Genomic DNA, 25,133 nt, shown 5'->3' with positions numbered 1-25,133 from the left:
TCTGAGGCTACTCTAGAGATCACATGACCTTCCTCCAGGAGGCAAGCCTCACTCTGAAACTTTACCCACTGTTATCTTATCGGAAAGTTTTACTCAGAGTAAACCTTCCCCTGCTCTGTTGTCTTTTTTTTTTTTTTCTTCTGATATTGGAGCCGTTGGTTGCCTTCAGAACAAAAAAAAAGTATCATAGGAATGCATAGCTACATTCCAATTGGCTATTTCAATTTGCAATAGCAAACTAGCTATTGCACCCGCACTCTGGTGCTGTCAATCACTAGAGGGGACCTGATGGAGAACTGCAGGTCCCCTCTACTGATTGACAGCAGCAAAATGAATTGCAAATTGAAATAGCCAATAGGAATGTAGCTATGCATTCCTATGCTTATTCTTTTTTTTTCTTGTTCTGATGGCAGCCAACGGCTCCGATACCAGAAGAAGAAAAAACAACAGAGCAGGGAAAGAATTACTCTGCTCGATCGAGCAGAGTAAAACTTTTCGGCAGAAAGTAATTTTCTCCCGGGTGGCCGGGAGCCACTATCTAATAGCAGGAGACTCCCGAAGCGTCCGGGAGAGTTGGGCTGTCTGTGAGATCAACGTCCCTGGTTGCCCTTCGGTTCTACTGAACCGAAGGGGTCCTGGGGCCAAAGCTAACCGAAGGATCAGCCGAAGCTACGGCTAGATCCTTTGGCAGCTTAGTGAAAAGACCCCTAAGTTTTGCTTATTAATCTACTTGGCATTTATATAGCACCGACAATTTACACAGCACTTTACACCTTACACATTCACATCAGTACCTGCCCTTAAGGAGCTTACAATCTAAGGTCCCAATCTGACATGCATACATAAAGGGTCAATTTAGAGAGGAGCCTATTAATCTTGCAGCATGTCTTTGGAGTGTGGGAGGAAACCCACACAAGCACAGGGAGAACATGCAAGCTAGTTGAAGATAGTGACCTGGCCGGGGTTTCAACCAGGTACCCTGAGTGCTGCTAGGCAGAAGTGCTAACCACAACGCCACTGTGCTGCCTGGATGTCACTTTTACCCTTGAGCAGACCCAAAATTATTTTTATCTCTTACTTATCTGTACCAAATTTAGGAAACCATTTTTAAAATCCTGACACGATGTTAGAGAACAACAACTATTATCAATACATTTTAACCAAACATTTCTGATCGATGCTGGTATTGCAATACAGATCAGAGCTCTATTTTCCATGTGTTCTGGTTCTGCCCGAAACCTAGGACATTTCTCAGAATGTTACTGATTTCACCATAGCAGACCACTCCTCCCTGTTTCTTTTACACAATACTTCAATTTTTTTGGATGAAGGAAAACAACTCACTTTTTCTTTCTACCTGCACCTATCTTTCCATCCACTCTATGCTCTATCCCCCCACACTCCAAATCCTCTCCCCTCCTTTCTTACCTTCTAAACCTTTCTCCTCACCTTTCTGCCCTACTCCCTTCTATCTACCTACGACGATATAAATAGTCTGTTTTTCCCCACCCCAGTTACTCCCAACTCTAAATGCTGTAAATAAAAACATGAGTTATTGCTCCTGTCACAACCTATATGGTACAATTCTTTCGTTCAGATGCTATCACACAACTATAGCTCTTTACTCAAGACTGTTCTCAAGTAAACGTCAAACATATTTCTGTCCTTGGCTTTATTGTGCGTTATAGATACTTAATATATAATGCATAGGACTAAAATATGTCCCTGTTTATACTTCTTTGTTAGCTGTACATTGCCCTGGGCCATTATAAATCATTTATTTAAAAAAATAAATACTCACAGGTCGACTCAGTAGATCGGGAGGTGAGCGAACACATACCGGCATTCGCTCACCTCTCGATCCTGTCACGGCTCTCTGCCGTGACAGGGGAGGGGCTGGATTCCCTCCTCCCCTCTCCGATCCGCCAGCGCTGACTGACTCCGATCCGCCAGCACGGACAGGGGAGGGGGCGGGTACAGCTGGCTCTGCCTCTAGATAGGCAGAGCCAGCTGTCAGTCACACAGCTGGGCGGATCCCGGCATAATTGTCGGGATCCGCTTCAGCTACTTCATATCAGTATACCGCGAGCAGCAGCTTGCGGTATACTGCGGCGTCTCAGTATACCGCGAGCTACGTCTCGCGGTATACTGAGCCTAGGGTGAAGGGAGGACGCTAGTTTGTGTCCTCCCGTTACCCTAAGGAGAACTATGGGGAAAAGCCTTAACCCCATAGTTCTCCTTTAATGTGCAATGACAGGCTGGGGGTGTTGAGGTGACCTGGCTGAATTTATTAACTACAGTAGACCAAAGTCAATCACCAATCTGGCTTTGCTGCATAACTGAGCTGTGTAAGCATCATCCATGCATGTACTATATATCAACCGTGTATTTAGCTGTTTGTGAAATTTAGCTTTTAGAAACACTAATAAGAAATGTAAAATCTTAAAATTCAGCAATCTGCTGTTACTGTAACATTTTGACTAACTAGACCCCAGCATATGTGACTTTTATACAGATTTTGAGCTGCTAAGGATGTCATATTCAATCTGGTATCTGCCATAATTAAATGCAAAAGGGATGAAAAAAAGACTAACCTATTCAGAACCAAGGACATGTGACTTCATGAACATTTACTGAAATCTTAAGCAAAAGTATTCCCCAGATATTGTACTACTTCAAAGGGACGAATCTCTGTGGACTGTCCATCAAACTTCGATTAAATTCACATGGCAAAATGTCAGGTTTTTTTCTCATTTTATCCATCACCATCTCTTTGACAAGACAAAAGGCATATTTGAAAAAAGTTCAGCGGGTAGACTTTTATGTTCAGTTCAACTTTGGGTTCAGCTGTGTCTCAGCTTTTTCCATTCTGTTTCATTATCACCCTCTAAATTTGAAGCTTTCAGTGATGATGTTCCTTTAATATTAAAGGTTCACAGCATATAGCTTAAAAAATCAGAACATTCCCCAGCCTTCATCTTTAACTGAAATGGACAGCTTGGCTATAGAGCATTAGCTGCAATGTGAAATATTAGAACATATTTTCACCAATAACCTCATCAGTGCATCTCTCCTGAGACTGCCATCAGTTGCACTGTGCACGATCTGCAATGACATACAGGTAAGCCTGCCCTTCTGCTGCAACCATTACTGTACTAAAAGGTCTTATCAATGGCTATCAGCAAAACCTGGACTGAGTCTGAGCATAGAAAGGAGAAGCAGGTTGTTTTCTACCGGGCAACAAGAACAGTTTTTTACTCATTTGCTATCATGACTCCTTTGAGGTACAGGAACAGTTCCCATCATGCCTGATTGACTAGGAATAATATAATGCCATAACTCATTTCTTTCTGGTTGCTAATTTGCATAATGTGGCAGTGGTCGTACTGACTCAGACAACAAAAGTAGTGTCTTTTTAACCAAGATACAGAAATGCTATTTGTCCCATGTCTAGCCTTAGAGTTTGGAGCATTTATAGCATATATTTATATGTTTACATTTATAGTATATATTGGATTACAAGTAGACACTGCAAATATAATCTCTGTTCATTGTACCATTATTTACATGTATATTACTAAATCATCATATGTTAAATCCATAACAACCCCAAACCAACTGTTAAAGTGCATCAATAGTCAAATCCTTTTATTTTTATATTTTATTTATTTTGGTTTTAGATTAGAGTAGGGTTAAAATATTTACCTTCTTTACTTGGCCTAGTGAGCACTGTAACTGCTATAGAAAGTTACTCTGTACTCTATATACCCCTTCATTACAGACCATTTTTCAGCTTTCAGTGCTGTCACAGTTTGATTGACAATTACTTGATCATACAACACTGTACCCAGAAAAATGTATTTCTTTTTTTAGACAGATAGATTTTTTATGGCATTTAATGATTTTTTTTTAAAGAAGTAATAAAGGCCAAAAATGTGGATTTGCTCACATGTACCTTTCATTTTTTTTTACCAGTAAAAAAACAATCCCACAATCATTGGTGATCCATGGAACTTTAAAACCACCCTAATTTTAAATCACTGACAATTTCTAACCCCCACCTTCACTTTCAATCTACCGATCCTCTAGCCTGCTGTATTTATAAACATTCAGCACATTTACAATAGAGGAAGGGGGAGCTGAATGTTTGTAAACACTGTCAAAAAGGGTACTAAATGGTGTTGCACCCACTTAATCAGACACTACAAGGACTATATATTTCTAACTGGAACCCTCCCTCATCCTTTTTCCCCCCGACAGAATAGGAAACAAAAGAAGAAATTTGGGGGAACCAATGTTCCAAAAAGATACAAAAATATATTGTATTATATTACCCCACTTTAAAAACTCCTACCCCTCCTGCCCCACCGTAACAAAACCAGGGTGTGGATACAAAGACATGTCAAATTATGTTCATACACATGTCAAAATACATAAACTACCAATCGCTATCAAGATAAACAATACTATAACTAGGGATGCACTGATACTTTTCGCTATCGAGTACATATATCTATATGTTGCTGTTGGTACTCGCCGATACTGAGTACCGATACTGAGTACCGATACCTGTGCTTCCGCTGGCATGGAGTCGACTTCCCGGGCAATCAGGAACCCAGGCAGCGTGTAATGATCCACCGCCCAGATTCCTGATGGAAGCTGGCTCCGTATTTGGCCGGCTCGATGCTGATCGGCCGGGAAACCGATTTCCCAGCCAATCAGCAAGGAGCCGGCTTCCCAGGCAATCGAGGCAGCGAGTAATGACCCAACTCCCTGCTTCCTGATTGGCTGGGAAGCGGACTCGATGCTGATTGACTGGAAAGCTGTATTCCCAGACAATCAGCATCGAGCTGGCTGTTCGGCCGGCTCGATGCTGATTGACCTGGAAGCCCGACTTCCCAGCCAATCAGCATGTAGCTGGTTGTTCGGCTGGCTCGATGCTGATTGACCAGGAAGCCGGCTTCCCAGCCAATCAGCATGGAGCTGGAAGTCAGGAAGCTGGGAGGTGGGGCATTACTTGCCGCCCGGCTCCCTGATTGCCCAGGAAGGCAGATCTATGTTCCCCTATGGCACTGCCGATCAGAGGAAGATTTCCAGTATCGGGGATGGTATCGGAGCATTGGTATTGGTATTGGTGTATCCCTAACTATAACACTATATTCGGACTAGGAATGTTCAGATACCAAGTAGACACACAGTATATTAGGGATGCACCTATACCATTTTTACAAGTACCGATACTTGTTCAAGTACTCACAGATACAATTACTTATATATTTTTGTTTAGTGTCATATGACAGTTTTTCTAAAACAATACAGACTGATGATTTCAGGACAGTGGTGGAGCGCCAGAGCTAGGTCCCAGCTGCAACCTCTGCAACCCTGGTAGTTCTTGTGAAAATGCCAAGTATCGGCACTGGTATCTGAACTGGTATGGGTGCATTCCTAATTCAGATGATGCAAATATATATGCTCAATCTTTGCATAAATAATACTAGAAAGGTATAGACCGTGTACAGCTATACGCAGCCATTCACAGGCGCACCGGCCACCCGAGTGTGTTTTTAAATGGCACTCAAGAAATGCATGTCCACCTTCCTGACTTTTTTTTAAGAAATACGGCGGTACAGAGGTGGTTAAACAACACCACTTGTGTTCTCCTGTAGTAGATGTGTGAGGGGCCTTCTTTAAACGAAACTAAAATGTTGTTAAAAATATTTCACATAGAAGCAGAAATGCATCTAAACCTTTCAAATGCTGCACTTCTTAAACACTATAATTCACCTGGTTGGGTATTTGAGTGTGAAAAGAATGAGAGTGTATGGAAATGAGTAGGGGGGGTGGGGGGTGGAGGAGAGAACACAGGAGGTTTCCATATTAGCATAATTTCAAAGAAATGTGCTGTTCCCAGCTCAACACAAGATGCTGATAGATTTTATTTTCTTGCCCCAACGCTTGAACCACAGGAAAGCATTACACATAATATAACACAGGTCCTCTGCTAGGCCGTGCACAACACATCATTTGTTATTCTGGTCATACATATTTAAGAGAATAATACAGTGGTAATAAAAAAAGAGGCACTGGTGTTCAGTGAATAACCTAAAAACGAACACATTTTCATATCCCACTGGCAAAATACTTCATTATTTCCTAGGGATTTTAGGATATAAAACCGCTTTAAGAAAAGTAGCTTATGGCTCTGATATTTAACTAAAATCAAGAAACTGTTCCATAAAATCCCTTTTTAGGATTCTGACAGATCACTCTAACTAGCTGTATAAAATCCCTTTGGATATGTTCCACATCTACAGATATGAAAGACTAAAAAAAATGTGCTTACTCCTTGCTTTAGGGATTGTAAGAGAAGTTCAGTTGTACCAGAGGAGGATGAGAAAGATGTGGGATATGATACTGCAAGGTCTACACAACAATGACACTGAGCTATTGTGCTGCCATGGTAACAGGGCTGCCAAATGTACAAAATGGATGGACAGACTATAAATAGTATAGATTAAAGCCCTGCTGAACTATCATTTTGAATCAGCTAAATACATTTTGGGTGTATTTAAACAGAAGGTGTGCAAAGTCTAACAGTTCGTTTTATTTAGAAAGCAGCCACAGCCAGAAAATAAAAGGCTGTCTCCTGCCACCATACTGCAGAGAAGGACCCTTCCTCTCTGTGTAAAAGTAATGATCTCTCCATAGAGGTTTAACACGCCCCCCCCTGCTAAGTCGGAGATAGAACTATCCAATCAGCACGGAGCATGATCTTTTCTGATTGCAAAGCTATATCTGACTCAGCAGGGGGTATCTCAAACCTCTGCAGAGAGACCGCTGCTTCCACACACCAGTGATCTCTTTAATAGTCTTTGATATTGAGGAAGGGTCCTTCTCTGCATCATTCTGGCAGGGGACAGGCTTTTGCTGTTAGGCTGTGGTTGCTTTCACTAGAAAATGAACTGTAAGACTTTGCTCACTTTCTGTTTTGATGTACCTGAAATGTATTTAGCAGATTTAAACTGAAATTTGAATTGGGCTTTAATTGAAGCCCAACTCCAACCAAACAAGGGAAGGGTTGCAACCTCCATTGGGATTCTATTGCTGCCTTTGGCAACATTGGGGAGACTTTCCCTCAGAGCATGATCTAATAAAGTAAATGGACATTAGTGGGAATAAATCATTAGAGTACACTTGGATTGGTGGCCTGCATGCACAGGCAGGTGTTCACGCATATAGCGTTTGCCCATCCCTGGACCTATCTAGCTGCCCAATGTGCACACTGTGGTGCTAGCTTGCCGTGACCATCTGGACCTATCTAGCTGTCCAATGTGCACAATGTGGTGCTAGTTTGCCATGACCATCCTTTGCTTTTGTACATTCTCTTCTATAAAGGTCACTACGAGATGTGCACATCAACGCTTCGCTTAAAATTATTAAAAATTTTTTTAATTGTGACCAGCAAGCTGAGCAATGAATTGTGCAGGTGCCAAGCTGAACTGCATGTAAAAAAAACCTATGCTGTTGTAGGAGATAGTTCAGCGTAGAGTATTTATCATTGGAACCTCTATTCCAAACACTAGTGTATGGAATATGTGAGAGAGCTCCCTATAGAGCATATTGTACTGTTTTGTGGGGGTGGAAAGGAGGGGACACAATGTTTTGTAAGAATACAGAAAGCACACGACATAAGATTTACAGGGTTATTGACTAAAGGGTGAAGAGTTTGGAGAAGGCAGGAGAAGTGAACAATCTAGGTCAGGGGTGCCCATAAGGTCGATCGCGATCTACCAGTCGACAATTTCATCTTCAGCCAATCAGCTCGCGCGTATAAACCCGCGCGTCAGGATGTGACGTCTGGCCGGTTGTTGCGCACAAGCCAATTGGCTGAAGGTGCAGTCAATCATCTGCCTGCGTTCAGCTCACACACTGCATGCAGAGCTCCGTGCCGGACAGCTTTGCTTCGCTCTGCACGGCTTTGCGTGCAGTATGTCACAGGCTTTACAGTGTGATAATCACTGCATCATCTACTGTAACCAACACCTCCTACACATCATATATTTTGTTATTTGATGGGTCAGATCAGTGTAAGTTATGTCAACTTGTCACACAGGTGTAATGTGGGTCATGGCATATTTACGGTACACAACATGTAATATAACAACTTCTGAGTGCCTGTAGTTTTGACAGCATTTAATACACATTTAACTTATCAACACCTTGCATGCCATCCTTCCAGATCAACACTAATTTAACCTGTGACACCAAAGCTGCTACTATTGTTACAAAGCAGTATATGTAAAGTCTGTGAATGAGGACATCAGGAGGAAATCGATTATCAAGGGGCAAGAAGGCTGATCTGCTTACATAGCTAAAATACCTGAGTACACAAATGAGAAAAAAAAAGATAAAAATATGATTGAACTGTTTTACTTTACAAAGGATTTATATTTCAAACCATTCATTCCAGTGATTTACAGCACAGCATGTGATGGTGACCTGACTTTTCTCTACTGCAGTTTAGTAACAGAGCTAGATCACCTCCCTGCCCCAGTCTATGATTGGGTAGTGAAGACACAGCAGCAGCGCAGATAATTCTTAGAGCCCTTTGTTCCCTCCCTGTTAGAATGTTCCTTGCCAGCTCATGTGTTGTGCAGAGGATTACAAGAGTTTGATGCATGTCAAATTCGGGAATTTACACCAGCTGCATTTAAATATACTGTGCATTTAATTATTTTTACTGAATACATAAATACTGTAACAGGGCCAGCCTCAACTGGTATTAACAGTGGTAGTGTTGCTGACACTACTACTCGTTAACATCATCATTCTGCAACTACTACAAAACTTCTGACAAATTCCTGTCTGATTGTGTAGCGGCATACCTTTGCAGCGGCCGGGATAGCGCGACTTTCGGGGCGACGTTCCAGCGACGATCCAGCGACGGTAGCGCGACCTTCTCTGTCGGGCTCCATAGGAAAAAAGCAAAATCGCACAAAATCCGCTGAAAAAAGGGTCCGGTAGAAGCGACTTGCGACCGCGACGAGCAACGCGCGACATGGAGTTAAGACAGCTCCATTGAATAGCATTGGCCGGCGACTTCTCGCGATATCGCGCGGCAAAAATGCGCGATATCGCGGCGGAAATCGAGCGATACGTCGCTACATGTGAACGGGGCCTCAGAGTGATGATGCAAACACCAGCTACCTATCTAACCATCAGCTTGTCCATTCAGTTTCTGCCCTTGCCTGTGTTCTGATCTACCAAGTGCTCGGCAGTTCATGTTCTACGTTTGTGACCCTGATTCTGGCTGACTGATCTCCTGGTTCCTGACTCCGGCTATTGTTTCATTTCATCCTGCCCTAAGTGTTCCCTGATTTGGTTTAGCTGACTACCTGCTTTGGCACCTGACCTCTGGCTTGGCACTGACGACATCCTGGACTTTCTCCATTGGTTTTTTTTTCATTTATGTTTATTGTTGTTCTCCATAAACTCCTTTCATTTTTTAACCTGCACTTCAGTTTTCTGTCTGGTTTCTTGGTTCCCTAACAATGACATGTGATAATGCTGAAGTATTTGGCTAAGATTGTCAAATCTTCTGGTGCAGCCAAGCAGCAGGCACCCCCAGACAATCATTCCTGAGGAACCTTATCATTGGCCATATAAGGTCACTGATGTAGCATGGTCAGCACTTTCTGTCCAATTAGCTGTGGGCAGGAAGTGATTGGGCACAAAGGGTTAATGGCAGATTCACCAGTTAAAATTAAAGGAATAAGGCCTAAAAAAAGGGAAAATGAATGCAGCTACCACATCTAAGGTTTAGTAAGCTGAAATATGTTACAGTTTTGCTCTTGGAAGTAGATACACTATTAACCCCTACATTATTTAAACCTGCAACACTACCCTAGACTAACTCCAACACTGAGCCCCAACAGTAACCCAGCCCTATACTTAAGCAAACTCACTCCTGTTCTAGGAGTAAATAACGCCAAGATCCCAGCATCAGAATAACCTGCTTGTAGTTATGGAACCAATATAGACTATTCTTAGCACAAACGTTGATAAAAAGATTGAGATCATGCACACTGTAATGTGTTCACAATTCCCCCAGCCTAAAGTTTTACTTTACTTTGACTTTTAATCAAACTTACCAAGAAAAAAGGCGCAAGCCATAAATTTGTATATATTTCCTTGTACTTTGTTAGGACACAGCAGGACAATTGCCACCTGCACGAACACACTTAGGATTAAAAAGCAAAGCAATCCCTTTAGCTTCAGAAAAATGTTGAAGAAATAAGAAAAGACTGCAGGAGGATTGGAAAACATTGCTTTGATGAACAGATCATAGAAATGAAATAGAACCGCCGAACCTTTTCCATAATGTGCTCTGGAGCTGCGACCTCTCAAGATTAAAAATCAGCCAGGAATTTATAGACAGAAGTTCCTGGCTGAGGGCTGAAAGTCGAAAACAAAATTCGCAAATGCCCTTTCCAGTGGCTGGTATAGCGCACACACTTCATATGTTAATTACAAGAGAGGTGCACATCTATCATATATTGGAGTAAAATACAGAGGGATAATTATACCAGCGATGACATATTCTGACTGATAAGATTTATCATCATTGCACCCGAATTTATAGCCTGTTAAGGAAATCATTCCCTATTAAAATGCCAATAGCAAATCACTTACAATCCGGCTCCATCATATGAAGAGATCGTTTGGCAATGGGATTCATATACTGCTAGAGTCAATTTCAATTCAAACTCGATGTTAATCCACACTAAATTTCTAACACGAAAAAAAATCTGTATTATAATGGATTAATTGGTGACCCCAAAACTAAAACCATGTGGAATCAGATTCCAAGTGTGTCAAGCTTGGGTTTAAAGGGACCCTGTCATGTACTAAAAATGCTTTCAACATAGCTCTCCTGTTGCCCGAGCTGTTTAATACCACTCCGTCGCAAAGAGATGGTCCAACAAAATCCACTGTGAAACCAACGCTGCCGGGAGTGTGAATCTCCGTAGTTCCCTCTTTGCTGCAGTGATGTAAAGTCAGAGGGTGAGCTGTGGGGGGACCAAGGAGAGGTAAATATTCAACCTAATCTTTACAGGTTTGTCCTTTAATGAAAGTATTTAGTACATGACACGGTCTCTTTAAGTCTTTGTTAAAACAGCCTGGGATAAATATTAAAGAAGAACGCCACACAATTTTTTTTAACCCTTGCAGTGGTGTTACCCCCCGCACTGCATGGGTCAAGTGCTCGTTTTCATCTAGGTGCTAATATAAAAAAGCTATACTCACCCAATTCTCGGAGCCAGCTTGATCTTAGCCCGATCCTTCCAGCCTCGCTCGCCCTCCGCTTCAGACGTCCAAGGTCCCTGAGTCATTACATTCAATACACTGTGTACAGGATGTGAGGATGCTGAGGAACATACCATTGCTACAGTAGAGGAGCAGACAGGCTGGAGGGAGCGCTGCGACTTTCAGGTGAGTATAACTTTGTTATTTTTGCACGTAGACCAAGCAGTTAACCCTTGCAGAGCAGGTGTAGCACCACTGCAAAGGATAAGAATACCTTTTCCTGGAGTTCTTCTTTAAGGATTCCAGTTTAATATGTAAAATCCTTACGCTGTTAAAGAAAATCTAAAGCTCAATAGTTTTGGATGAAGTGGCACAGTTTTGGAAATCCTATCAGGTTTACATTGCTGCCAGTTTCTACACTGGGCAGAATTACCCTATCCTTTTGTCCTGATGACTATTGTTACCAAACCTGAAAGTAATGGGAAATGTAAATTAAACAGCTGCCACCAGAACAGGAGGTGAGAAGAAATATTCCTGTTCAGGTCATATTTATCAATAACAAATTTCTCTGAATTTCGGAGAGATTTCAACTTGATTCCTGTTGGATCTTTCAGACAGTAAATGAAGACAAATTTCCCTCATGGGCCTATAAAAAAATAAAAAAAAACCTACCAATATCCAGCTTCAATCCAGAGGGTTTTCCCCACAATACCCTCTGTATGCCACTAGATATCCTCAGTTTGATGGCCTGCACCATTCAACCGGCTGGACAAAAGACTCCATAAAATGTTTTTATATTTTTAGACATTTCACTAAATATTTACAAAACATGTACAGCACAGTACAGCACAGCGGCATAGTGGTTAGCACTTCTGCCTTGCAGCACTAGGGGTCCCCGGTTTGAATCCCAGCCAGGTCACTATCTGCAAGGAGTTTGTATGTTCTCCCTGTGCTTGTGTGGGTTTCCTCAGGTACTCAATTTTCTTCCCACACTCCAAAAGACATGCTGGAAGGTAAATTGGCTCCTGTCTAAAGTGGCCCTGTATGTATGTGATATAGGTACCTTAGAGGACAGGGACTGGTGTAAAAGCACTGTGTAAAATGTCGGCTATATAAATACATGAAATAAATAAAATAAAACCCCTGTAAAATGTACCTATTTAATAAATAGCTTTTGCTGCTCTTTAAATATCTATTGCCGCCTACAAGTGGGCAAACAGTTTATTTTATGTAAACTTATACACATTTTTAACGAGTTGAAAGTTTGATGGAAGCACCTCAGGACAAGTAGTTATGTTCTAAAGTTTAAAAAAAATAACATCATCATTAGGCGTGTGCCAACCCTGCATGAGACCGCTGACCTTATTACCATTTTTATAAGACCGGCTGTTGTGGGGAAATAAGGACCAAGTGCTCATTTGCATTGCATATCCTGCGCTACGAAACGTTCGCTCTCTCAGTTTGTATAAAGTTTCCTAACTTCCATAAAGGACAGCTTGAGACGGAACAACCGTAACGACCATGAAACCTGCAGCAAGCCAACGTTGTAAGCAATAATAATAAGTGTCAGTGATTGTCAGGAAAGCGATATTCCAGCCTTCCCACACAGCAGATGCCCATTGAAGAGACGCACGCGATGACAATAGTCGTTTTGGTCGTGTTCCTGATTTGCATGCACATATTTATACTCTGTCTTCAGCAGCAGGTCTTTACGTGAGCGTGGCACACAGCTTCTTGTTGCTGAGAGAGAAAACACATTTTCTGGCTCGCAATTGTTTTAAGCCTGACAGCGAGGCTCCATCTGCTGTGTTGCTTCTACTTTGTCGGCTTAAATGAAGTGATGGTTGCAATATTCAAATTAATAAAAATACTTACAAGTATGTGTGAAAACACAGCCACTAAAATCCCAAATAAGCTTTAACTTGTTAAAGTGTCTATAAACCCAAGAACTGTATATTGTACATGGCAGCTCAACAGTCCTTAGAGGTGGTGGCGCATTAGTTTTCAGCATCATTTTCACCTGGTGATTCGGCCAGTAACTCACTTCCTGTTCAAGGTTGCAACGCTTACTGACATTACTGTACGGAGGAGCAGCGTTGTCACCCTACAAACACCTCTCCCATAATATGGGGAGAGTGTTCTGTAGTTCACAGAAGAGAACTGAGAAGGCTGATAGCATTGTTTTGTATTTCAGTGCATAGGAAACTACACGCGCACTGAAATTCTGGCATAAGTACAGGTGAAGTGCTGGATTTATATATTAAGAGGATCAGTCGAAATGTAATAAAGCACAAAGGGTCTGGTAAGGCTGCACTTAACAAAAACGGGATGTCCCACATACAAGGGAATCCAGGGTTGAAGATATACATATGTATACAGGGTGAGGTCGTTCAACCCCCTGAAACACGTTGGTTGTTCTTTGCTGCCATTTGAGAACTCATTCTATTATTAAATGTTGTTGGACGTCATTCTGTCTTGTTCATCGCTCTCATTGTTCTGTATATCTGTGTATGTCTGAAATCCTGCAGGTGTTTATCTGTACTTGCAGAAAATGTTCTTAGACTTATAAAAGGAAAACTAATGCAGCCACCACATCTAAGTATTGCAGTATATTAACCATTTGCTCTTGGGTTTAGATACACTTTAAGTCTGGGGCGGCCAAATGAATATGGACTTCAGGAGCCAGTCTATTCAATGCAGGAGCCAGCTCCATCAAGTAGAGAAAACCTGAAAAGTGAGGAACCAGCTGTATTTATTGAGCACTGGCGACCTGGCTCCTGGGATTTATCCAGCCCTGCTTTAATGTCATTTCAATAGCCATTTTTTTTTCAAAATCTGCAGCTTTCATTAAAACCCTACCTAGTCTACATAACTGCTGGAATGTCCTAAACTTCAGACTTTTTGGTGTGACATCAAAACGCACATTGAACAAATTCTAGATGTGGGCATACCACATGCCCAGACACATATCTTTTTTCACGCCCCCCCCATCAGCCATTATAGGAATAGTGCCCTGCCTCAAGTGGGGGATCCCTTTGTTCTGGAAGCACACTTGGGTTCCCACCAGGACTGATTGGATCTGTAAGGTGAACAATGTTAATGAACCAGAGCACCGAGTGGCCACCTTGTAAGGGCCAGTATCATAAATTCTATGATAAGTGGGTCACTTGGATCCACTATGATTCTTCAATTGCCTTCCGATCGTCAGAATAACCTACTTCTTAAAGTGATATTAAATTCAAAATGTTTTTAAGCTATTTCATTGTCATAGCTGATTGGCTGTGACAGCGCTCCCTCCTACCGGTCTCCTCCTCTGTGGTATGTCCCTTGTTGTCCTCACATCCTATACACTGTGTATATAATGTGATGACTCAGGGACCTTAGATCGCTGCAGCAGAGGAGGAGAGAGGCTGCAAGGACTCATCTAAGAGCAAGCCGGCTCTGGGGATCAGATATGTATAACTTTGTTATTTTCCTCCCTAGACCAAAAGAACAGTTAACCCTTGCAGTGCTGGGCAAACCCCATTGCAATGATGAATTTAAAAAATTGCCTGGAGTTCTTCTTTAAGTTTTACAAACATTAGGATAGTGTCAGTGTGAGTGAGGAGGCTTACCGTGAGTTGGTGCCGGCTCTCTATCTTTATAGGACATCCCGCTCCCATACACTCGGTGAACCAGGAGATGTCAACAATCTGACATTTAACGGCATTGTTCAATTTCCTAGATTGCAGCCATTCCACGACTTCAGCCCCAGAGTTGTTCTCGGCCACAATATGAGTGACACAATCTCTGAAAGCAAAGAGAGGAAGAGGAAGATTTATTTTATGCAAACAGTATTCCTCTTTTCATATCTGTACTTCTAGCAGGTATTATATTCCAGTATAGGGCAGGGGCCCAGACTTCAGCCATATCACTAAGATATCAGTAAAATATGACAGCCCAGGTAGAGGTTGATGTCATTTAAAGTGCAAATGAAGACAGTTTTGAATAGAGTGGAGAGGGATTAGAACACCTGTTTTTATTGCCACTCGCATCCCCGTTAGGGAGATTCACCATCCTTATTTGTCCTGAGGCGACCCGGTGACACCCTGCCGCGATGTCATCAACTCGCATGCGCCATGACGTCATCGCGCACGTGCGGTCATCTCATTGACGCCTGCTGGCAGCCATCTTACTGATGGACACCGGCAGAGAGAGGAGGGGACGTTCACCCGGCGGGATGAGGTATGCCACCGGGTTCCCTCCTCTCTCCTGACACTGTCGGGCTCTCGGTCTCGGTCCTCCCCCCCTCCCCTGTGACGCCACTGGTCCTGGTAACCGTTATCACAGAAAATTAAGGACATTTTTTATAAATTTTGAGTGGTCACCAAAACATAGTGGGAACTCGTCCAATGCAGACACTAGTTCTGATGACCCTGGTTTGCCTTTCTTTGGAGGGATTTCCTCTCACTGCCTGTTGTGGCTATCCGACAGGAAGTGAAGGGTAATCTCACCAATGGGACACAAATGGCAAAAAAAGCTGACACGACTTATGACCCTCCCTTACTCTATCCAAAACTTTAAAAATATGCATTTTATGACAGAGCAGTGTTATTTATTTAATCATTGTTAAAGTAGAAATGAATCCATTTTTTTTAAACAGGGGTTTTCAACCAGATAAACGACACAGAAATTAGAGGAAGTTGAATGGTATAATAATAAACAAGATAAGCTGGTGCACAATGTAGGAAGGCACGCCATGCCACACACTGTGATTTGGAATTCCAGGATCCATACAACAGAATCACATCTAAACTGAAACATATACAGGGTTATTCACTAAATGGTGAAGAGTTTGGAGAAGGCAGGAGAAGTGAACAATCTAGGACAACATAGCTGAACCGGAAAGTGAGCTGAATTGGAGAATGTTTCCAAATTAGCTATGTTGTCCTAGATTGTTCACTTCTCCTGCCTTCTCCAAACTCTTGACCCTTTTGTGAATAACCCTGATAGTGATCTGACAGAGCTGACACTTTAATCTGTCCCCATTTCCTTGCAGATCAGATTAAAAATACTTATTACATCACCAAGCTCCAATAAGGCGTAAAGCTGGCCAAACACCAGTACAACTTCCATGAAAAATGTTACATTTTGTGATGGTTAGTGAGGTCTAATCGATGTTTGTTTTCAGCTGTAGTGAGAACAATCCAAGAAGCAGGATGAAGAATTCTCTTGTTTCTTATCTGAACAAGTGAAATTCTAACCGTTAATGTGATTTCGTTCGGGAAAAATCGTACATATTTGTAATGCACATGTGCTGAGCACAAAATAAACAGTTTTAATACGCCTCTGATTCTACTCAAGTAGCAAAAAATACATTTTTTAAGGGCTTTCTAATGAAATTAGTTCACTCAGTGATGCTGTTCTGATGAGCATTTTCCAAGGACCGTTGAAACGAAATTCTAACAATACATGGCTAGATTTAGATATAAACCCCTATCATGTATGGCATTAGCGTATGAGAATGAAATACTGCATTTAAAATTGCTTAAGACCTTTAGCTTTTAATATCATTGTAAAGGAAGAGGTCTCCACAGTAAGTAATCAATAGGAAAATAAATCACATATCAGTAAGGTAAATATTTATTGCAAATTACACGAGGAGGTAGCTGTGTGGGGATGAATTGTTTGAAAAGGTGCTGGTTCAGTGGTTAGGTTGAGGTGGGATAGGCTTCCCTGAAGAGATGAGTCTTTAGGGAATGCCTAAAGGCAGTCAAAGTGGGAGATAGACGGACAGGTTGGGGTAAAGAGTTCCAGAGGATGGGACAGACTAGAAAGATCCTGGATGCGAGTATGGGAGGAGTTGAAAAGGGAGCTGGAAAGCCAGAGGTCTTGGGAGGAGCTGAGGGGATGGCTAAGGTGATATTTTGAGACAAGCTTTGAAATACATGAAAGTTGTGGATGGCAGAGTTGTAGATGGCTTTGTAAGTGGTTGTTAATATTTTGAATTTTATCCTTTGGGCGAGTGGAATCCAGTGCAGGGATCGGCAGTGGAGTGTTGCAAACACTGAGCAGTTGGTCAGGTGGATGAGTCTAGAAGCTGCATTCATGATAGACTGAAGGGAGGATAGCCTGTGTAGAGGTAAGCCAATGAGGAGGGAGTTGCAATAGTCAAAGATAGGTAGATAGATAGATAGATAGATAGATAGATAGATAGATAGATAGATAGATAGATAGATAGATAGATAGATGGATAGACTGTGTATATAGTGTATATCTATAGATCAGTGGTGTATTTACTGTAGCTATTTGCCCCTAGCTCAGCTTTAAACTAGTAATCCCATTTATTCTAAGCACATAGTGCTAGAGTACAATGAAGACCACTCATCTGGACTTTGGGGTGAAAGATTCTAGACGTCCATTAGGCAGTTCACTGTCTGCAGCTTGTAAAGCTTATTACCATGGCTTCACTTTAAACAGCAGATTTCATATCACAAATGAGGCTATGCTACTATTTTATGAACAAGGGCATGTCTTAGTAAATAATGAATAATTAATAGGACAGCATTTGGACAAGGGGAGCTCTTGTTAATGTATGAATCTCCCACATCAAAAAGGAAGCGTCGCTGCTGCATGTTTCTGGTGTAAAATCTTGCTTTTGTGCCGATTTTTATTACAGAAAGGAACTTCAATTTTTCCACTTCCATTTACAGAGAGTAAATCTGACTTGCCAACAGGAACAAATTGCAGACATTCCTCTTATTCTTAATGAGTTCATAAAAAGTCATGAAAATATGAATATTTTAAGACATATTTATTCCTCCTAGGCAGCACTTTCAATCCTAGGTAAGGGTTTTAAAATGCTTTTCTCACAAATGTCGCTCCTTTCCAGCAATTGCTGTTGAAAATATTGTATTCCTGTAGGAGAGGTTCTTATTAACCGAGTCTAGAGTGTCATGCTTCTCCGCCGCAAACCTAAAAGCCACATTTATGGGTGGAATTTATTAACTGCCTCACGGCGACGGTATTAAGCAGCAATTAGTCAAATGGTCTCATTTTTTAGATGAGTCACAGAGTGAAACAAACACAATTTTTGATAGTCAAACTGCAATCCTCTGTATCTCCTGCATATCCTAACTGACAATTTGTTGCTGTTGCAGACTATAGATAAGCAGGTCAGATAATGGAATTTGGGTAAGGTGATCTCATCAACTGTCAGGTTATTAATTAATAACACATTAAGAGCTTGTGTCAGCAGGCATTTGTTTGCTTTAAGAGGGTTTTGCATTCACATACAAGCCTATTGGAAATGCAAAACTCACTTGAAGCAACTCAAAGGCAGGTCAGAGGGAGGTCAAATGCAAGTCAAAAGCAGGGCCGTCCCTACCTTTCACGCCGCCTGGGCCCGTTGAAGGGGGGGGGGGGGGCGGTGCTGCTGGTCATCTCATCCGGTGGGGATGAGAGGGAGGTAGCTGCTGGTCGTCCCGGGCTGTGTGTGCTTCTGCTGGTGGTAGGGGGCAGTGCTGCTGGTCATCCAGGAATATGCGGTGGGGCGGCCCTTTACCCTGCTTGGTCAAAGCAAAGGTTTCCTTTTAGTAAATATAATGATCACAGTGATCTTAAAAGTATGATAAATAGGCGGTTAAGTATAAAAGGCTTGAGGTACGGACATTTCTCCACTAATACAAGTGTCATTAGCTTGCAGGTCTACTATATGGTGAGGTATTAAAGCAAATTGGTTGGTTTACCCTGCATGGGCACAGGTTTCTTTTCAGTAGGTACAATGATTGCAGTAATCTCTGTATGATGTATAAAATGTTTGAGATATGGACATTTCTTTGCTAATACAAGAGTCATTATTAGCTTGCTGCAAAATAACCCGGCCCTGCCTATCTTTTAGTTCTCTTTCATGTCAGGGACATTTCTTGTAGTAGGGAAGTAGTCTGGTTATGGAAAGACAAGTGTGCTTCACTTTTTGTAAATTAAATGCACAATTTTAATAGTTTTGTTTTCCAGTCACTGTAAAATTGTATGTCTCAGAATAGGGCTTACTTAGAGCTTTTCCATCATTTTTTTAATAAAACATTGCCTTCAGCTGCATTTCTACCAATGACAAAGTCACAGTTCAATTAAGAACACGATGCATATATAAGAGAAACAACATCCTGCCACCTACTGTCAATTTCTAACAACTGCTGTGACGAGCGCAGCATGTGTGTTTGGATTTTCGTATGGGATGTTCCATATATAGCCCTGGAAGTCTCAAGTTTCACATATATTCCAATACAAAACCTTTTAACCCTTCATTCTAAAGCAGTGAAAGAAGAGGTTTAAAGAGCTGCCCTGCCATATAAAGCACTGTGCCGTATGTGTGTACGAAACTTTGTTAAATCCAACAGTGCAATAACATTTATGAATTAAAGTGTATTTCCACTATTGCAGCCTAATTGGTATAACACCTATATTATATTTGTTACATGTTATTATTTACATAGCATAAAAAATGTAAACTGCCGCTTACATATTATGTACTGAATTTTCCTCTGTAATTCAAGGTGGCTGGTGAGTTAACGTTTAACATAATTAACCCTGACTTTACTGTTCTGGCAAATGTCATTATCAGTTGTAAACTAGATTTGAATATTGTCTGTCTTAAGGCCTTGTTCACACCAAATGCAGACCAGATCCGGTCAGGTTTCTGCACACGCAGTGTAGTGGGTTGTGCCGCGTTTTAGACGCGTTTTTGATGCGTTTAGGGCCGGTTTTGGTTAAAAAAAAAAATATATTTTTTTTAAGTTTAACATGGACTTTCAGGCACTTGCATGCGTTTTAGATGCGTTTTAGATGCGTTCCAGACTAGATCCAGAGCAGGTAAAATAGGGCTTGCCGCATTTTTTTCATCCGGTCTGGATCTGGTCTGGATCCGCACGCTGCGATGTGAACTGGAGGTCAAAATACCATAGGAATATTTTGGACGCAGTTTTGATCCGGTCTGCACCTGCTCTGGTCCGGATCTGCTCCGCGCTTGGTGTGAACAAGCCCTAAGAAAGGGTTAAAGAACAAGAAGCATTGTATGCTAATAAGAGGAAGTCCAGAGTGCCCCCACTCTTTCTAGGGGAACAGCCAGAAGTATCTGTTACTTTTGAAATTGAGAGAGACACTTGCAAAGGCCTGCTACAAAGAGGCATTTTAAAGGTAAGAAATATATTTTTTTTTACTATTTTTAGATATGCTGTGTGAATGGGAACACATAACACACATTTAGAGGGGTTTTCTTAACTTTGGCTGCAAAAGTGGAAATACACTTTAAGGCAGAGGTAGGTAACTTTGGCACTCCAGCTGTTGTGCAACTAAAAGTCCCATTAGGCATTGCAAGTCTCCGATAGCCACAGCCATGACTTCCAGAGTCAGAGGCATGACGGGACTTGTAGATTCACCACAGCTGGAGTGCCAAGGTTGGCAACCCCTGATCAAATTATTGCCGCCTCTGCCAAGGAACTCCTGTTGTGTGTTTGTGCACTTGTGCAGAAATGCTTCGGGTCTACAAATCTTATGGTTCTCCAAACTTTCCTGATTGTTTTAGATTGGAGCTGAAGCTGGATGTGCCGGTATGTCATGTAGTCCACACTAGGCGATCTCAGCTTAGTGTGACATCCCTGCACATAGACCCTAAAAAATGGCAGCGATATCTACTGATGACAGGAAGGATGTAAGGTTGAGAATTACATCACAGCAATTGGCAGCAGATAAACTAGGTCATGCAACCCACAGTAGCTCTGCATTGTGGAGGCCTACCTCAGCAGTGTCTTCACTTGCTTTATAAATTCACATTCACAGAGAACACTGCCGTCACAACTTCAGGTCATCTGACTTTTAAGTGGTGCTTTTTAGTGCTTATAGGTAAAACATTTTTCACATAATGTTTCTGCTTTTTTTGCTCTGGCTGAGTGAACAAATCTATTGCACAAATAAAGAGAATCATACCTCCCAACAATTCCTCATTTGGAAGCAAATCCCACTTTCCTCCTCAGTTGTCCCCCTTTTTGGTCTGTGAAAAGGTTCCATTTAACTATCAAAGGAGTATTGAACGTATACCTTCTTCCTTTCTTTTAATTGTCTTGTTTGTTACTGGGCAAAGCCAATATAAAGGAAAAGTAGTGGTAAAAAAAAAAAATTCTGGGTTTGGCCAATAATTTTTGGCATATAAATTATTAATGGTCCACATAACTGGGTGCGTGGCAGGGGTGTCTCCATCACCTAAATACATTGTGCTGGAAGGTGTCCCTCTTTCTCATTTTAGAAAGTTGGTAGGTATGGAAAAGGTATAAAGGAATACTGCAAAATAACTTATTTCAGAATCACATGTATTACAGATTGAATTATAATTCCCCTCCAAGAATTTCCCACAGAGCAATTAAAATACAAGCATGACAACGTTGTCAGCCAACCACCTAACCTCAATCATACTTCCGCACACATTTACAAGACTTAAAGGAGCAGTCCCTGGAACCGCTTCCATAAAATATACAGCTATATACCATATAGTTAGCATTCCAGGTCACAACCTAATCTCAGCTTCTGTCTGATTAAAATAAACATAAGAAAATTGAAAGGAAATCCTATGTCTCTGTAAGTAAATGCAAACAGTAGTCTTGCGATTCTGTATGCCATAAATTCTCAATACGCGATAATTTCCAACATTCAAGGAGGCAATGCTTCCAACAATAGAATCATACCTCCCAACTTTCTGAGCTAAGAAAGATGGACACCTTCCAGCACAATGTATTTAGACAATGCACACGCCCCTGCCATATCCCCAAGAATTGATATGCTAAAAATGATTGGTTAAACCCAGAATTGTTTTTTTTCACCATTCCTTTTCCTTCATATTGGTTTTTCCAAATGGCAAACGAGATAATTAAGAAATAAGATATTTAGTGCAGAATAACACTTTTGGTAGTTGAATAGAACCTTTTCATATCATAGATATCTGTACATCAGACCAAAAAAAGGGACAGTTGGGAAGTATGATAGAATGGTATCAGTACACCAGAAACTAAACTGACATAGTAATATATCATGGGTTCACACAGGTCAGCTGATCAAGTGTACTCAATGAACACTACAGTACATCTTTCTTAATGTATTTATTTATTTATTACAGGTATTGATATAGCGCCAACAATTTATGCATGACTTTACATAATGCACATTCACTACAGTCCCTGACCTCAAGGAGCTTACAATCTAAGATCCCTATCTCATGCATACATATAAACATGAAGAAAAAAAAACTTGGACCAGTTTAGACAGGAGCCAATGAACCTACTGCCATGTCTTTGGAGTGTATAGCTTTTCAGCCAACAAAGCTTCATGCAGCATCCATTACCCAGTGCAATCACACAGATGTAAACATCCAAGAAGTATGGAGACACAAATTCCACTGACCAATTCTCAACTTTGCGCAAGCCAAACATTCTCCAGGTAGGCAAAGATGCACATTTATTCGAACAATGCAATGTGTTCATATCCAAACTGCCTAGCTAATAAAACCCAACCCCAACTTTTTAAATTCGGTAGGATAAAGCAGGAATGGGTTTGATTTGAATTGCAGTCTGTGTTCCTACTGGGTAGGATTCGCCCACTTCCTGTCAGCACAGGAAATAGGTGGAAATATCTCTAACGAAGACACAGGCAAAAACACATTTTTAGTAGAGTGGGAAAGACTTAAGCTACCCATACACCATAAGACTTTTACCTTTCAGCCCTCTGTGCTGAATGTGAAAAATCACTCAATTGAACCCATTCACGCTAAATAGAGTGGAGGAAACTTCCCTAATGGCTGTTGTTTTCTGGCAATGGCTATAATACCTTAACGGTGGCTGCAACTGATTGGCTGCAGTCATTATTCTGACATTTTTTCACCCGGCTCTGCCACTTTGTCTAGCCGGGGGGGAGGCATGCTGGCAGTTCAGCAATCAATAATTCCATCATGCACTTACTTATTTGTACCTTATAGTACAGATGCTCATATGGTTTTCTATGGAAGGAAAGTTGAACTTGTCTAGAATGTCGAGTAGAAAATTAACTTGGATAAAATAGGTTGTCACAAAGGTGTGACTCATTAAAAATCGTCAAAAAATACTCAGATTGAAGTGACACCTTTTTATCTCCGTATAGTCCTGTACTGCCACATGTTATGATTTGTGAAAGATTTGTGATTGTGAAAATGTTGCTTCAAGCTCATCCACTCCAGCGATCTGTGCTGACAGAGCTGAGTAGCAGCCACCCCGTTTATCTCATGGCCTCACACAGACTTGTATTGCAGAGGAAGAGGGGTGTGTCTGACCAGATTTGTTACTGAGTGCTGATTATTGATAGCATTAGTTATGTTGCAGACAAAGATAGGGGTGTGCCAAGTCTATTACTGAGTGCTTATTACTGAAAGCATTAGTTGTATTGCAGAGGAAGTGAGGGGTGTGCCAAGTCTTTTACTGAGTGCTGATTATTGAAAGCATTGGTTGTGTTACAGTGGAAGAGAGGGTGTGCCAAGTCTGTTAACGAGTGCTGATTATTGAAAGCATTGGTTTGTGTTGCAGGGGAAGCATGGGGTATACCAAGGCAGTTATTCACTTGTCCAAGCACAAGGGGGCTCAGCTTCTCCTCTGGATCCCCCTGTTCTCCCGGGCAGAGGCAGCGGGGGATCCGACGAGAAGTGAAAGAGCACTTCAGCCGCGGGGGATGGGGGCGGAGCCGCTGTGACAGAACGGACGAGCAGTGAGGGGAGATAGAGGCGCCGGCTGTCAGATCCTGGCCGAGCGTCTCTCTCTCCTCACCGCTCTTCATTAGTTCTGTGACAGCGGCTCCGTCCTCCGCCCTCCCCCGCCGCCGGTTCCTTCCCTTCTTCTCGGATCCCCGCTGGGGAGAGCAGCGGGGATCCAGAGAAGCAGCGGGAGGAGAGGACAGTGCGATCTACCAGTGATCGCTACGCAATCGACTTGTAGATCGCGATCAACCTTGTGGGCACCCCGGTCCTAGATTGTTCACTTCTCCTACCCTCTCCAAACTCTTCACTCTTTAGTGAATAACCCCCCAAGTCTTTTACTGAGTGCTGATTACTGAAAGCATTGGTTGTATTGCAGAGGAAGTGAGGGGTGTGCCAAGTCTTTTACTAAGTGCTGATTACTGAAAGCATTGGTTGTGTTACAGAGGAGAGAGGGGTGTGCCAAGTCTGTGACTGAGTCCTGAATACTGAAAGCATTGGTTGTGTTGGAGAGGAAAATACGGTTGTGCAACGTCTGTGACTGAGTGCTAAATACTGAAAGCATTGGTTGTGTTGGAGAGGAAGAGACTGGTGTGCCAATTCTGTTACTGAGTGCTGATAAATGAAATAAATGGGTCTAAAGCTGATCATACATTGTTAGAGCAGGAATTGGTCACTTGAATCAGCCAAAACATTAACGGTGGGTGGCCTTGCCAGCTCGACATAAGTCGATTCATCAATGGACTTTTGTCAAAGGATATGGGATAGAAATTGTTGGCCAAAATTGTTGGCCAAAATTGTTCGCTGAACAGTGATGGAACCCCCCACTGAGAATTCAATAGCTCAGCATGGGGGATTTACATTTGTACAATGGAAATCTAACAGATCCCTGTATCCATGCTAAGCAGTATGGATGGAAGAGTCTGAATAGATTTCTTTCATCTCTATGCCCAGCTTAGCTTTTTTATATATACAGCCATGGTCAAAAATATTGGCACCCCTGCATTTCTGTCAGATAATGTACCGCTTTGCACAGGAAATTGTTGCAATTACAGATGTTTAGGCATTCTCATGTTTATTTCTT

At 41.8% G+C, this 25,133-nt stretch overlaps 1 protein-coding gene across 1 annotated transcript in view; it reads right to left on the bottom strand.

Moving 5' to 3' along the window:
* The window catches only part of DNTT (DNA nucleotidylexotransferase), a 212,697-nt gene that overhangs the window by 172,088 nt on the left and 15,476 nt on the right, over positions 1-25,133 (bottom strand). The window contains exon 2 of the mRNA XM_018558898.1: positions 14,922-15,096. Coding sequence (XP_018414400.1) covers positions 14,922-15,096 — 175 coding nt within the window. The remainder of the gene's footprint in view (positions 1-14,921; positions 15,097-25,133) is intronic.

Source organism: Nanorana parkeri, unplaced genomic scaffold (genome assembly GCF_000935625.1).
Source record: "Nanorana parkeri isolate BGI_ZX_2015 unplaced genomic scaffold, ASM93562v1 scaffold366, whole genome shotgun sequence".
Classification (NCBI taxonomy): Eukaryota; Metazoa; Chordata; class Amphibia; order Anura; family Dicroglossidae; genus Nanorana; species Nanorana parkeri.
Note: the sequence above shows the minus strand (reverse complement) of the source record. Positions and strands in the feature narration are given on the sequence as shown.